The 17,222-nt window shown below is 41.3% G+C and overlaps 1 protein-coding gene across 1 annotated transcript in view; it reads right to left on the reverse strand.

The window, feature by feature from the left end:
* The window catches only part of LOC306967706 (contactin-associated protein-like 5), a 226,666-nt gene that overhangs the window by 154,686 nt on the left and 54,758 nt on the right, over positions 1–17,222 (reverse strand). The window contains exons 2-3 of the mRNA XM_079562834.1: positions 7,032–7,142; positions 4,001–4,194 (exon numbers count right to left, since the gene is read on the reverse strand). Coding sequence (XP_079418960.1) covers positions 4,001–4,194; positions 7,032–7,142 — 305 coding nt within the window. The remainder of the gene's footprint in view (positions 1–4,000; positions 4,195–7,031; positions 7,143–17,222) is intronic.

A 17,222-nucleotide genomic window follows, 5' to 3' on the forward strand; every position in this document is an offset into this window, starting at 1 on the left:
ATCCTTCCTATTTTGTTGTTTTTTGGGGGCGTGTTGGAGTGGGATTCTGTTAGGTGGTCCTCAGAAAAAAATTGGAACTTAAAGTGGTCCTTGGGCTGAAAAAATTTGAGAAACACAGGTTTAAATCGATTTTGCATGATATGTCCGCTTAAATGAATCAGATCTTGTTATTTGTAAAGTAAAGTAATATCTTCTGAGGTGGTGTTGGGTTGAAGAGTTCACTGATCCAGGAGGTTTGCCGCTAATGTACGGTAGATGAACCATAAAGTAGGGTCGGCAGGGGCTGGTGTGGGGCCAGTCATAAGCAGAGTTAAACAGGGCACATGTACAGGAACTGGGGCGAACGCAGTAAATGCTGAAATATTCATGACTGCGCTAAGAAAACATTAGGCATTGAACTAAGAAGTCACTGCTGGTGTGAGCAGATGACGGCTGACATGAATTACTGAAGGGGATGTAATCTGAGTTTACTGGTTTTAGGAGCAAATATCAATGTACTTTAACCAAACAAATAGGCCTCCAGACACAGTATATCCAGGGCCAGAATTGCTGTCTGACCAAGTTCAGTCAAATGCTTACCCAACGTTCTATCCCCATACAAATGTATGTATGTAAGTATGGTGAGGGGTGACATGTCCGTTTCATCATATTTATATCATTTTTGTGGGTTCTCCATTATTAACATTATGTATTCAGTATGAGTTAGCATTTCGCTCAGAGGCCACTTTTATATGCTAATTATTATGTTGAACAAAATCTAAAAAGGTCTGTACATTCGTCAACGATTATAAAGTAGGATTTCACCTCAACTTAATGTGGTTGAGGAGTTGACAACAGCTTTCATAATTGTGCAATGTTTGGTGGCTAATGCTAACGGCTATTGGATAAATAGCTTAAATTGAGCAGGCTAATGGACGCTGGAAGGTTTCCCGGACTAGCTGGCTTGCTGGAATGTTTTTGGCTAACTTCCTGTTGGCCAGTGTAGAGTAAGACTACTTCCTGTCTACACTTTAACATACATTAAAAACAAACTTACTACAAATGTAAACATCAAGCCAATTTTGTTCACATGGTGGTGCTTTTTTACAATTTTTTAGCATAAAATTAACAATAGCCTTTAGCTTCAATGCTGGAGCACAGTCATTACACTATAAGTTAGCAACATTTTGTGCACAGAGCAGTTTCATTTTACAGGCAAACGATGCATATTTCTTTAGTAAAGAAAACTTTGCTTCATTTTCTAAGGAAAAGTAGTGATAAATGACACTCATTACTAAACTGACTGAAGCAATAGCGCACAGGAAAACTAATTTGACAAACAGTACAACCCACTAAACATTACTGTCCACCTTCTGCTCCCTGACACTCATATGTTTAATATTTTAAAGTAGAAGTCCCACCACTTTGCCAAGACAAAGTTCTTTTACCACAACATATAACTGAAGTAACCCATTGTGTACTTTTGCACTCGTGGCCAAAAGTAATCCTACTGACACATGAATAAGCTTTCGTAGTGCACACATTTCTGTGTACGGTGACAATCAATACAAAATTGTAATTTCCATTGTGATAACTACAAAGTGGGGAAAAGCTGCATTTTGGGGGCCCTATATGTACCCTGTAGTTTAGATCTCTACAAATATGCTCCAATTGCAAAGGGAAATAATCTTTTAAATCTTTATTCAAAAATAAATGGCTGCATATAATTTTCTTTTCTGAATCGCACAGTACAGACGTTTTTTTGTTGTTGTTGTATTCGATTTTGGAATCTGGTTTCTCCCCTGAATTTCACTCTCTAAATTTTTAATTTTGTTTTTATTCAAGTTGAAAAAATATCAAAAACAGAATTTTCAGTTTCACAAAAAAAAAAAAAAAAAATCGAAGCAATTCACATATTGAAAATCTGATGACACAAAAGCAGCTATATAGACTGTAAAACTATCATGGACTAAGTGAAGCTGGCTTTAGCGTAGGCTAACCGAAGCTCGTTCATGCTAGCAATTTGGCTGGGTTTTTGGAGCCAGCTTCTATATTTAGAGAAGGGCAAAAATAACCAAAAACAAAAACAAAAGGGGAACTTAAAGAGTTAACAAGTTTTAATGGAAAGTGTTTGGCTGGTGTGATTTTTTTAGTCTTATAAGATTTTCAGAAGCCCCTTATGAGAGACCAACAGGCCTGGTTAGAACCTTGAGGCCGTCCTCCCGTGGACCCACCACCTGTAGAAGGAGCCACATGGGCTACGACCCGGCAACAGAAAAGTATTAAACAATGGATGGATGGAAGATTTTTAGATGTCACATTGCATGACGTGGGGATGTTAAAATTGTGGGCCGCTCTTGTCTCCAGTGTGCGATGGTTCAAAGAGAAAACCGCTGCCAAAGTTTATCAAAGCGAGTATCAGGCTACAGAAGTAGTTTAGGCAAGTGCTGCATGCTAGCTGGGTTGTGCAGGGGAAAGTCATGCCTGGCTTCTGTTGCTGACCACCCTGGCGGTGGTGCAGTGTTGATGGGACACAGACAGAGATCCTATCTGCAGCGAGAGGAGGCTCACTCTGCGACTAACCTTCCAAATCAGACACTGCCTGATTTCGGTCGCTGATTGTCTTTGGTCGTATTCGATTTTGAGCTATGACCCAAGACTTTCCCCACGACAAGTGATCGTAGGTGTGTACCCAACACAGCTATATTGCAGAGGTGGGAGACTCGAGTCGCAATTTTTGGGACTTGAGTCTTACTTGACCAAAGCTGCAAAAAGACTTGACTTGACTTGGGACTTGCTGTTTGTGACTCGAGACTTAACTTGGACTTGAGGCCAATGACTCCCAATGACTTGCTGTGACTTAATAGTTATTATTCATTTGAGTGAAACTGACGAAAGATCAAGATTCATTGCGTAAAACCGGCGCATCTATGTTTACATTATGGTAATTAGCCACAGGCGTGTTTGGTTACCCGACACAGCGCTTCTAATCAATACAGCGCGTAAAGGCAGGAGGAAATACGACGTCGAAATACGTGCATTAAAAGTTTTCTAAAGACAGTGAAGAGGTGGAGATTTACGGACAGGAAAATGTTTGAAACAATGGGCTGGACCTACAGCGCAGACAGAGCCTCCAGAACGACAATGCGTAAGAGCTGATTAATCAAGAGGAATCTTGGCTTTTCGATGTTTTAAGGCGTTCACACAAAGTTTACAGCATTTAGAGGCTAGTTTACGCATCCGCACAGAGCCCAGTGACAGCGGGACTGAAGGCTGCGCAGAATCTATTTTGAGCAGGGGCGAATCCGAGTATACAGGGGTTGGGGCATTACAGGGGAACCACTGACAGAAAAACTGCCAGAAACTAACAAAAATAAAAATATTGTTTTTTATTTATCTTTCAGACTGCAGGGAAAAGCAGCTCATATTTAAAATACTATATTTCATATTTTTTAAGTCGCCCCCCGGGCCCCCTTCCTTAAAATGCTGTCCCAGCAATTTTGTACATAGACTGTTTATTTATAATACATATATTTTGACTGTTGTGGCGTTTAAATATTAATTCGACTTTAAATCCAAATCCATGAGTTTTTAAAAGTTTGATTTTAGCCCAAATTTTCAAAATTACGGTATCTTGAGAAGGCACTTATTATTTTCAAGATTAAACACATGAAAAGTAGACACACTGGCGGTTGTGACTTGACGTGACTTGCCGGCTAAAGCAAGACTTGACTTGACTTGACTTGAGCCCATGACCGATTGACTTGGACTTACTTGAGACTTGGACTTTCACGACTTGGACTTGACTCGAGACTTGCATTTAGTGACTTACTCCCACGCCTGCTATATTGCACAAACAGTTACTACAAATGTGATCTGACTATAAGAATTCATATGACCCAAAGCGCCAGTCCGACCAGCACCAGCGAAAAACCACCGTCTGTCCTAACAGTCGAGTGTTGATCTATCGTAAAACCCCGTGTTATTGGACATCTGTTTGAGGCGAGTCGTCTCCACTCACCCCCACCCCGTCCTCCTGCCGGTACTGCTTCCACGCCTGGCCCGTGTCACTGTACAGCAGCATGTAGCGGGTGACCCAGTCCTGACTGTTGGCCCGGCCCTGGGTGGACACGGCCGTGACCTCCATGCGCTCCCGGAGGTCCAGCTGTAGCCAGGGCTCGCGGTCCGTCACCATGGGAGACCAGCCTCCCGCTCCTGAGGACAGAAACACAAGGGAACCGTCAATAGATACATTTCAGGGACGCCACTTTGCATTCTGCCGAGGGGCCCGTTACTATGGAAACACTTCATCATGCGAGACATTATGGAGCTTGGGGTTGTGTCGTCAAAACCGGTAACTGTTCAGGGACTCGTGGTGCATTTCAATAATCAACAAATGTGAATTTGAAAACATAAAGTACTGGAGCGATTGTTCACAGAAAAACATTTGGACATCACACTGTGCTAGATGTTTTTTCTGCTTTTTAAATTGTTTTTGGCAAACACAGAATTAGTCTATGGATAATACGTAAAAGTATACTCTAACATAGCCTATATGACATTCTATCCTGATATCTATTCACATGGCTTTTCGCAGGTCTACCTTCTTCTAAAACGCCAGACAACTCAATTTGCAGGAACTGTCTGTGATCAATATTGCAAACCATATTTCCATAAGTCGGACAAACCCGAGTCAAAGTTGTGGTGAGTAGTGCTTCATGCTGTGCAGGAACATGATCAATGCCAGCCTTCTAAGCATGCATTGTTCCGGAGCCACCTGGTCGCCTCCTTGGGGAGGTGTTCCGGATGCTGCGTTCCATTGAGAGGAGGCCAAGGGGAAGACCTAGGACAGCCTGGAGGGACTGTATCTCGGAGCTGACCTAGAAAGCCTCGGGATCCCCCCGTTTGAGTTGGAAGAAGTGAGTATATGCAAAGGCAAGTCTGGGCCTCTCTCTCTTTCACAGCTTCGGGCCGACCACAGAGGAGGCACTGTTCCTTTAGGCCGCATCTTAAGGCTCATCTCTGCACCCATTTTCCCAGACTGTGCTGGCCTTCTATGTGTGGAGTTTTTGAATGTTTCTCTCCCTGTGTCTGAATGGGTTACCTCCGGGTGCACAAGTTTCCCCCATCAACCAAATACATGCACAATAGGTGAATCCTCCAGCAGTTAATTCTGGCCATTAGCCTGGCTCAACATCTGGAGATTAGTTGCTTTTCTACCTTTTTCAGGCCCAAAGTGCTTTACAGTAAGGAACCAGTCCCCCATTCACACTCCCATTCATACTGTACCAATGTACTCAGACACTGGAGGCAAGTAGGGTGAAGTGTCTTGCCCAAGGACACAATTTGCGGGCACTGGGATTCGAACCCACAACCTTCTGATCGTGAGACGACCAGCTCTACTGACTGCGCCATGCACCGTGTGCAATAACTTAAAGGGATTTTTCAGGACCTAGTTATCCAGAGTGTTGTTGATTTCTGGAGATATGTTTTTCTTAAATTCATGCAGTTCTTATATTTGAAGAGCTTAGTGGCGCTAGGCTAGTGCATTTCTATGGTATCAGCTAGCCTGCATTAAAAACAATCTGACCCGCTCCACAGTGCACCTGAGGAAAATCACTTATAACGCCAGACTAATGATATCAATGTCTGTGTTAATGGAATCATTATAACTGTTTTGCATTTATATTTGAGCAGCATCAGCTTCGTGGTTGTATAAGCTACGCAGCGGCGGAGTGATCTGCTAGAAAATAGTCCCTCAAAATGCGATCATTCATGTGAAAATTATTCTATCGACACAGACATTTATATTGTTCGTCTGGCTTTATAACTGATTTACCTCCGGTCCACTGGAGAGTGTGTCAGAGTGTTTTTAATGCAGGCTCGCTGATACCATAGAAATGCATTAGCCTAGCACCACTAAGCTCTTCAAATATAAGAGCTGCATGCAAATATCTCCAGAAATCAACAACACTCTGGATAACTAGGAAATGAGGCCCTATGTCAAAAATCCTGAAATATCCCTTTAATAAACCACCAGCACTATGACTGTACTGCCAATGTTGAGTTTTAATACTTCTGAAATTTCTATATTTTATTCTGTTTTATATTATAGTACTATTATTTATACCTTACTATTACTGATATCACATTTCCTGTCTATTTTGCACCCCGTGAGTGTTTCTTGAGAGCTGATGGAACAAATGAATTTCTCCCTCGTGAGGTCAATAAAGTCTTATTTCTAATTTCAAGCCTGTCTTAGTGAAAGTTACCACCGGAGGGCGCTGGAAGTGACTCAGAAAATTTCCGGGAGAAGAAAAGCAGAACACTATGGTGGCACCTGCATTTTTACACCATGTTTACTGAAGAACAGTCAAGAGAACAAGGTAAAGTGATGATTTGTCTGCATATTGTTCTGATCTCTTGAGAAGGTTAGCCGTGTGTTGCACTGTGGTTAGCTCATGCACTGCTCCGTTGACATGGCTCTCACACTCTCAGGACAAACAGTGCACTAATGGAGTAAACGGGACACGTTCACACGGTAAACGGTCAGAAAGCTCCATGTGTATGTGTGTGTGCGTGTGTTTCGAACCGAGTCGAGCAGGAATGAGCTGGGGCTGGCCCTCTGGGTGTAAATGTGGATGAGGTCGGTGATGGATCGTTGCGCCAGTTCATTCAGTTTGGGGGGAAACACAAAACAATCTTAAAATCAATTCCAAAATGAACAGTGGGCCAATGTAAAGACTCAAAGTCACCCTCAAGTCCTCAGTGCTCGAGCAGAGTCCAAGTCACTCAGGAATTATCTGGGTCAAATCCAAGTCATCGGTGTGCACCTAAAGCCGATTTTGTTTCCGAGCCAAATTTAGCCTTTTTTTTACACCAAAGAATACTGAGGTCACAACATCTTGGATACTGCGGTAAACCTATCAAGGCACTTTTTAGGTGGAAATTGATATGATGTAATTATGGAACCGTATCATTCCCAAACTCGCGGTGGGCTGTAATTTCATAAAGTAATCCTACACTCCCGGCCTCTAAAGACTCTCTCTTACCGTCCCGTCTGTTGATCTTGGCTTGCTGTGCCCCGTAGCTGTAGGACGACTGCGATGAGCTCTGGAAGGACGAATGGGGCAAGGAGGACACCAGGGGACTGCTGCAACTGTCTGCAAGAGAGAGAAACCAAAAATAACGTCAGCGCACACTGAGTGACAGCACGTGAGTGGAAACAAATAGGGCGACAGCGCGGAGACCACACGGGTGTCGAGAATGTGGTTTGTTTGAAGGGAAAAAAAACAAAACGCAGACGTCAGCGTTGAGATTTACAGGTGTTCAGACTGTCGGTATATGTGAGAGAAAACAATAAAGGCACCAGCGTAAAGCCATGCGGGTGTCCGGACGGATTGGCAGAGTGACGAGCGAGGCTTTGCTACAGCTGCAACAAAGGAATACCTGGCATAGAGAGCCATGCAGGCGTTCAGACTGATTAAAAGAGTGGAGTGTGAGGCATTACTACGACTGCGAAACAACAGGAATTCAGACTTGCTGTAAACAAGAGCAAAACAAAGAGGAAAACAGCATAGAGACCATACAGGTGTCCAGACTGATTTTAAAAAGTGGAGAGCGAGGCATTACTACAACTACAAAAAGGAACACCCAGCATAAAGAGCCATGCAGGCGTTCAGACCTGCTGTAAACAAGACAAGGCCATGATTTAAAGCAGCACTAAGTAGCTCATGCCCCTAGAGGCCATAAGCGTCGTAGCATGTTGCGATTTTTTTAACTTATTAATTGTCCGTGAGAGTAAAGACAACACTGACAGAAAAGGCAAAGGGAGAGAGGGATATTGTACATCCAATTACACAATGGAGATCATTTTTTTCCAATCAAACTTGGCTGTAAAGTGGCACTAGCCCGCAGTTAGCTTTGCCCGCTAGCCTGTTAGCTTCTTCTTTGTGATGCCATTAGTGTGTATTGGTGACTCTGACCCGGTGGCAGCCAAGTTGCAATTGTGGTTTTCTGACCAGAGACACCAGGGGGCGATGAAAGACCCTCCAATCATCCCATTAACACTTGTATTACCCCCAGAGGGACAATGGAAAGGATTTATTAAGGTAAACAAGTTATTAAGTACTGCTTTAATCCGGCCCGCGACTTGTAGAGAATCAATTCTAGAATATGTCAAAAACAAAAACAGTAAGTCTTTTGCCCATTCCTGTGCGGAGTTGTGATTTTGTTTTAAAAAGAAATAGCCAGAATGCTCACTCCAGCCACTAGGGGGCTCCCAAGATAAAAAAAAGAAAAAGTTTAGAATTGCACACATGTCCAGCAGAGGGCACTGACATAATATGAGATCAGAATATAAACAACACATTACAGCCACGTGGTAAAGTCTTTTTCCTGTTTAAATTATATGTGGCCCGCGTCCTGCCGTTGGAGCTGAATTTCAGCCCACGACGCAAAATGAGTTTGACACTCCTGGACTTAAGTATTACCTCCTACAACTGTCTAACCCAGGGGTGCCCAAAGTGGGACCGTGGGGCAAATTTGGCCCACCGGAAAAATTAGGTTGGCCCGCCAGAGAGTGACCTACTTTTGCGCAGTCTCAGGTTAATACTAACTCTTTCCCATTTATTCTCAATGGCAAATATGGATGCAGTACATGTTTTGGCCACCAGCGTCAAATTGGGGGCGCTGTTTCAGTCCTTTCGCAAAGTTAAGGAAACGCTGTTGTGGTGTCTTGGTATTTGTCATAGAGCGTCGTAGCATCAACTTTCCCATTTTTCCAAATTTTATTGCAAAGGTCGTTGACATATATGACTTATAAAATAATTTATGCTGAACTGACACTTTCAAATTGCTCTAATATGGCATTTTCTTTGACTTAAAGAAATGAATGAGTCACTGTAGGTACTGCAGGTACAGGTGGTGTTGTTTACATTTTGCACAATATTGCTACAATAATCGATTGTTCTACTAAAACGTAGGCTTTTGTAGCATGTTATTTGCACAGATAGAATTAAATGCAAATGTATATCAAAAAAAGATAATAAAGTAACTATTATTATTTGCAGTTATATGTGTTTCACGCTGACATCGCCGTGTTCGGCCCCTCGACCCACAGGCACTTTTTCATTTTGGCCCTCGGAGACAAAAAGTTTGGGCACCCCTGGTCTAACCAATATCAGTGAGGTACATGTTTTGCGGCAAAACATTGACATATACAGTAAAGTCTGGAAAATCCAGTTAGTTCAGTTGATTGGACTTTATACAACTGTCTAAACGTAAAAGGAATATGGAAACAAAGTCAGCATGGAGAGAGCCATACAGGGTGGTCAGGCTGTCGGTACGTTAGAGAAAGGAAATCAGGACAGAGACATGCAGGTGTCCAGACTGACTGACGGGGGCAGCTGAGGGGGCTGTTGGAGGGGTTTGTAAGACAGCCGCGCAATAGAGACATCCACAGACAGGAGCTCAGACTGAAGGGCCCAGCAGCAGAGCAAGAGGACACACACAGTATATGAGTGTAAATGTTAGCGCAGCCTCTCACATGTCCAGGAAGTATTCATCGTAGTAAACTAAATCCACTGGACCGAATGGAGTGGATTGAGTTGAAGTTGAGGACGTTTCCCTTCTATCTACAGATGCTTCTTCTTCGTTTATTGTCGACGAGTTAAACTTCACTACAGGGAGTGTATGAACGTAAAGATTTGTAATTCCAGATTCCAGATTTGTAATACGGGTTGTAATGCAAATAGATGATGTCATAGGATTTCAAAACAGATTATAAATTCATATCCGGCCAAACATGAGCAAGCCCCAAATATCTTGGCAGATAAGATGTTCCAATATGTTCACTGACATAGAAGAAAGTAGGGCTGCTCGATTATAGAAAAAATAATAATCACAATTATTTTAGAAATAATTGAAATCACGATTATTCAAATGATTATTTGTTGCCTTAAAAAAAATCTTTATTTTATTTATTCAATTTCATTATTGTTTTAAAAACAACTATGGACTACATTTTCTTTGGACAATAAAAGCATTTTTTTAAAATATGCTCACGTTTCTAAACTAATCCTAACCCTGCTGGCCAGCAAGGGTCACCTGCCCCCTGCTGGCCAGCCCTCACACCTGTCCAACAGAGCCGCGCGGCCTGATGACATCATCACACAGCGCTAATGTTTTTATGTCAGACCAAAGCCTGAGCCTTTAGCTCGTGAAATGCGAAGGAACAGAAACAATCATCACAGCAGCATGAAGTAATAAGAGTTTGCTTTGAGCTCCCTTGAGATCTGCTCCTGAAGAAGAGTTTTAGACTTTTCTACTAAACAAAACCAGTGCCTGAGCAAAGGATGTCGAGGCTGTTCTCCTTTCATCACAAGGTGAGCACTTAGCACTTAACAGTGGCGTTATCTCAAGAGTTAGGTATAAAAAATATAAGTACGATATTATTTACAGTTCTATCATGCTGGTATTTATTTCAGCTGATCAGACGCGTCACACAAACCGCGCAGGACGGACTTTTTGTGCTTTGGATGGACGAGCGGGAGGGCATCCTTAATAATCGTTTTTTCTCGATTAGGCTATTTTTGTGATCGTCTAGTGTAATAATCGAAATCGTAATCGAATTTCGATTAATTGCACAGCCCTAGAAGAAAGTCATGCATAACTTTTTTTTTTTGTTATATTATTTTTATTATTATTATGTTAAGTATGAATATGTTTAAGCAATGTCAGCCCCAAACCATGACGGGCCAGGCCACAATCAATATTTGAAATTGTAACTTCAGAAGTACATTTTCTCTAACTTTGCTGCGATAACTTTCTGTACGGGGACAATACAGTAGATCCACCTTAACTATAACTACTGATCAGCCTAAGTAAAAAACAGCCAGTTATTTAAGGTGGTACTACATAAAAACAAAAACAAACAATTAAAACAAACAAACAAACAAACATAATAATAATAATACTAAAATGTTATTAAAGCTGCTCTAAGCGATGCTCTGATGCCGCTGAAATCCTCCTGAAATGTCCATTTGTTTATTAATCCAATATCTACAGGAGCTGTCAGGTCTTTTGTTTTCTTACAAAGCAAAGCAGCACCGAAGGAGAGGCTGAGGCGTTCAAGGGTTGCAGAAAAAAAAAGTACTGCGCTGTAAACTTAGTTCTAAATGAAATTATGTTATAAATGTCCAAAAAAAGTGTCAGATGTAGCGCCCTTAGAGTGGACCAGTATGAGAAGCACTAACATCTGCTAGGTACGTCCAAGAGAGAGATTGGAATGATTTGCCAAGATTTAAGAAAAGATGAACAGCCTGTGGATTATTGCTCAACCAATATGGCAACCACATTAACAGATACAATGTGTATACCATAAAATAAAACAAAGAAAATAAAATAGAGCTCTTTTTCCCCCCAAAAAGTGCAAAGTTCAGTTTGTTTGGTTCTAAGGTTTGGTTGCAACGTTGCTACCCGGGTAGTGTTGTGACCAATGTTTCAGTCTTATCTCAATCCAATGGACAGGGTCCAGTCTCGGTTCTTCTGCAGCGGAATGCGTCTGGCTGGCCACACCATCACACTCGCCTGCATGGATCGGGCCGGGCTCGCCATCACTTTTCAGGGCTCACTATCAAACCAGTCTACACAAAGTGCAGGAAGTAAATTAATTCCAGTTCTTTTCCCTACGAGACCTCATGCAATGTTCTCCAATAAAGGTCATTTCAATTCTTTACACAATTGCTAAGGACAACTGCATTAAATGAACAATTTCTCTAGATTTTAGCTTAGTCAGCCAATAAAGAATTACCACATTGTTAGCAGTAACACATAACAATGATGAAATTACCTTTAAACACATGAACCTCTTTTTATTTATCATATCTTTTTTTACTTGAATTTTTAATGTATTTATCAAAACTAATGAACTGACTTTTTAAACCAAAGTTGTACAATGTTTGCCATTCTAAACCAAAATAATGTATTGTGATTTCAAATATGCAGTATTTATATCAAATACAACATTTGCTCCGCTAAGAGCATGTTCTTTTGTAATGTAGTGCTAACACTGGCCAAGAAAAACATGACCACGTTAGCCATTAGCAACGAAAGCTAGCATTAGCCACTTAGCATTTTATAGTACATTCCGATGAATTGCAATGATACATGTGGACCAAAGCAGGTAAAACATTGGGCTTACATCATAAAACACCCGACTGTTTTTTTATACGAAATATCTGGTTTCAGTGTTCTCAATTTATCTGAGTACACATTAGCCTCAAGCTAAACATGAGCACTCACCGGGGTTTTCTTCATAGATTTTTCAAAGGAGTCACTTCTGCAGCACACAGACTTGTACCTTTTGCCTGTTTACAGTACAGTATAAGTAATTAGAATAATAATAATCATATTTAGTTGCTATTTTTAGTACTTACTCGCTCCGTTTGATCAGACACAGGAGGAGCGTGCTTCGAGTGAAGTGACAATGACCGCATGGGCAGGGTTGCCAGGTCTGGGCAGCCAAACCCGCCCAAAAATATCTGAAAACCGCGGAAAACCTGCGGACATTTCAATATTGTTTACTAGCTAACAGAGCCCATGTGCGATGATGAGAAACTGCCCCTATTTCCCTCCCTTATTGAAAAAGCAGCTTACAGAGCCTTGGATTTGCCTTCGAAATAGTGATTGTGATCAATTCAACATTGATTACAGCAAGGCAAAAAAACGCGGACAGTTTTTTTCACCCGCGGAATGGCTTTAAAAACCGCCCAATTCCACGGTTTAACCGCGGACCTGGCAACCCTGCGCATGGGTGAGCTTAAGTTATTTGATGCACTGTGGCACACTCTAGTGGACAACTAGTGCAATTGCAGCTTAGACAACATGTACTGGTCTAGTAGCCCATTGTTTCATGTGGGTTACACAGACTTTCATGAAAGTTGAGGTTTAACAAATAAATGTCAATTTACTTTGCACATATTTTATTGATGCGGATGAATGTGTGTTTCACACAAGATTAATGAGATTTCCGTAGCTCAGTGAATGCGATTGCTTTCAAGCAGTGTGTGGTCTAAACAGTGTGGAGGGGAGTGAGGGGCGTGGGTGACGGGGGAAAGCCAGGTGAGGGGAGGGGGGTGGTGGAGCAAGGTTCACTACTGACACCTGCTGATGAAAAAAATCCAAAAGACATCGCTTTAGGCAGTTTTAAAGCAGCAACAATTACAGTATATATTGTTTTGGGGTATGTGTGAGGGGTATTTTGTATACATATACATTTATACACACATACGTATACACATATGTATATACACATATACATTTTTATATAGTTATAGATTTATTGAGTTTTGAACCCCAATATTATTATTTTTATTTTTTACTTAACATTTTAGGAAATCCTTTCATCCCCTGATTTCCCCTCTGACTCCCCAAATCTCCCCTTGTAACCAATGTCAACAAAATAAACATTTATATAAAGTTCAAACCAATTTTCAGATTTTGTCGCCCCTAATTAAGACTTATATACTATTGGTCCTTTTTACTCACAAATGACCATATTTCCATCTGAAAGTATTCAATGAAAAGAAAAAGTGTAATACTTTATATTCTTACTGTATATCTATGTCAGTGATGTCACTTTTCAAAGACCTCCTAGTATCAAATAAAAGAAACGTATTGTTTGTCATTGGGATCCGCGCACAAACACACTATTAAAACCACGCTGAACCTGCTCATGCCGAGAAACGGCCAGGCCGCATCTGCGCGGCGACTTGAGCGACGCCGTGAGAAGAGCGTTTAATCCTCCGAGATTACATCCGCCCTGACACAGCAGCCGCAGATTACAACAACTGTACTTCCCACGTAATCACAGTCAGAGAACCGCTGTCAACAGCTGGGGCCACGCGGCCACAAGATATCCTCAAGTGAACCAGGACGCCGAGGAGATGGGCTGTGTGTGGTGTCGAAAAAAGACTCAAAATAGCAAAGAAAACTAGAAGTAAACGAGGACGAAACGGCAACAAAAACAGAACAAAGAGTCACAAAAATGCAGCCAAAAAAAACAACAAAAAAAGCAACAAATAAGTTTCAAAAATACGACGAAAAAGTGACGACAACACGGCAGCAACACGAGGAAGAATCTTCGTTCAGTTTCTTAGGTCTTAGCTTTCAAATAAGCCATTATACTGACCAATCCGCTGTCACCTCTTTTAGACCAGCTCTTAGATTTGTGATTTTTAAGGCTGTTAAGGCGAGACACTGGAGGTGATTATGCCTTAAAATGTTCAAAATAGCAGATATTTTCAGCAACAAAATCTAATAATGGACATACCCAGGTTTAAATGTATTGTAATATTTTGTTTGCATATTAGTAGCAAAGAGGGGATTTTGGATCTTGTTAATCATATGTGAAAAAATTGGTATAAAATAATATTTTGCCTTGTTTTATTGTATACCAAGCTCAATAAACCAGGATAGGAATTAGATATTAAAAAAAAAATCAAGTTCATTCTTAAGTCTACGAGTTAAGTCTGCAAAGTTTGGAGTCTGTCGGAGCTGCTAAAGTGATGAGTTGAGCAAAAACGTATTTTGAGAAAAGCGGCCCTGAACTTTTGATGTAGCTACTTCCCGGATATCTTCGCCTTGTTCGCGATCAAATTCCTAAGTTAATATTTTCTTTTGTAGGCACCAAATCATTATAATTTTGTATGTTTGGGTGGGGCTATGCAGTTCTTTTTATGGACAGTTGGGGGAACCTGTGAGTAGTGGTGTGGAAGCTGGCCTGGGTTTAGGCCCGACAGTATTTTGACAGTGAGTTCCACAATTCCACAGTTGTACAGTTTAGCGCTGTCTGTTTTGGAGCCCTATGGAACTTGGACCACATTAAAACTATCCATTCCGTTGTCCTGTAAGTCTGGACGTTCCATATATCTTTTACTCAAAGCACATCGAGCTAAAGCTGCAGCCCAGACTGCAAGTCACCCTCAAAAATTGCCATCACAAGCATCGTACAGGGTAAATTTGGTATTTTTTTCCTACTCTGACATGAAAACTAAGATGTTATGGGAGAAAACTGGCTTAGACATTTCCACATTGACCACGACATGAAAAATCAATACTTTCATCTGCCATGTCTCGCCTTAAAGGGACTATACGGAGTAAAAAAAAATGCTAAAATTAAGTAATTTCCTCCCCCTCCACATATTCACCACAACTGCCTCTAAAATCCTGCACTGTCACTCAAAATGTTGTTAATTCGGGTCTGAAGTGCCGTCACGCACGAGCTTAATATAGAGACTGCAGTGTAGTGAGTATAAAAATGACCAACTTGCATCTAGCCCCTTTAAGGCGAGACACTGCGGGTGAATAGGGAACAAAAATAAATGGAATTATATCAATTTGAAACTCCTGCTGAAGTTTACTGACATAAATATGAAGAAAAAAATGTATCGTTCATGTATCATTTTATGTTTTATGCCTTAAAATGTGATTAAAAATTGCCTATATTGTCAGCAACAAAATCTAAATACTGGACAGTGCCAGGTTTAAAAAAAAATCCCTCTGAAAAAACCTTCAAAATATTGTAAGGTCCAAGGCTGCAAAGTTTGTTTGACATGACAACTAAGATGTCATGGGAGAAAACATGGCTAAAAATGTCCACATTGACCACTGCATGAAAAATCAATACTTTGACCTGCCGTGCCACGACTTGAAAGGCCTTTGTCAAGTTCCTGCCCCCTCTGGGTGAAAACAACTCCTTTTATAAAACAGCATTTACCGATAAAATCAAGAACTCTACAAACAGAAGCCTGGATCATTTAGCCACTTTTTATTTGACAACAATTGGCCTCATTTTCTCAGTTTTATGGCTTCATTAAGTTACGCCGGGTTTGTGGAGTCAAAAGCAAAACAATACGATCACACACGAGGATTCTGACTGTAAACAAGACAAAAAGTACACAAACAAAAGTAACGCCACCCGTTAAAGTGTGTTAAAGTATTACTAAACAAAGGTTCCACCACTTCCCAATGTCAGCTTTACCGTTTGAAGCCAAGAAACAACAACAACGGACCATGAGCCAATTTATCGCCCATGGAAAAAAAAGGAAAATCTTGCCTTCTTTTTCATTTCCCCGCTTGATTGTAGATGTTTTGCACAGGGAGCAAATCCAAATCTCTGCTGAATTTGTCTGAAATCTAAACTTAGTAGGTTGTAGATAACAAAAAAGATGAGCCATTTGGCAGCCACAAGAGCCAAGAATCCCATCACGAGTTGGGGGAAAAAAATGTAACGATTTCCAATAACATTTAAAGCCTTCATTTTACCACCATCCATTCAGTGACTAATAATGCTTTTTTTTTTTTTCTTGTTATGCCCCGCGGAAACCCTGCAATAGTAATAATTTTGGCCTACCACCCGACTCAATTAGCTCTACAGCACACAATAAGATACAAAAAAAGAAAAAAAACATGCTTCTGGGCTAATGCACTACAAAATTGATTTCAAAATTGCTCTTTTTCAACAGCCCTTAGGCCAGAGCTCCATTAATGGCGAGTTTAATCCCACATTAGATCTTTATCTGGAGGAGCGGGGCCGACCACTGTAAGACTCCTCAGAGGATTATCTTAATATTCAACAACATAAAAACGAGGACAGGCGTTTTTTTTTTTCTTTTTTCTTTTCCCTGTCGGTCGCACAAATCCCCCAGGCTTTCACGTGCCAAAATCAGGGAAGCTCAAGCAATCCAACGGCGGTTACTCCGTCCAACAGGCAGATGGAGCCGCGGAGTCCAAGGCTGGATCTGCTCCCGGCGAGAGGAAGTGCACAGTTTGGACAAATTAATTGACTTGTTCTGGCGTTTTACGGGAGATTTTATGATTTGGATTTACAGTGTTTGATACAGAAATGATATTAAAACGTTTAAAACATGTTTTTATTAACTCTTCATGGTCAGTCGCTTACCCACTCGCCTCTACCACACCCCCTCTTTACTCCCCCTGTCCAGCCTCTCTCTGCAGCACCGGTTCCTGGGTCATTAAATCAGGGGTGCCCAAAGTTGGCCCGCCGGAACAATTGCGTTGGCCCGCCAGAGAGTGACCTACTTTTGTGCCTATGGTTAATACTAACTCTCTCCCATTCATTCTCAATGGTAAATATGGATGCAGTACACTTGCTGACCACCAGTGTCCAATTGGGGGCGCTGTTTTACTCCTTGTGTTTAAGTTAAGGAAACACTGTTCTG

This window comes from Gobius niger, assembly GCF_951799975.1.
Source record: "Gobius niger genome assembly, chromosome: 9".
Taxonomy (NCBI): domain Eukaryota; kingdom Metazoa; phylum Chordata; class Actinopteri; order Gobiiformes; family Gobiidae; genus Gobius; species Gobius niger.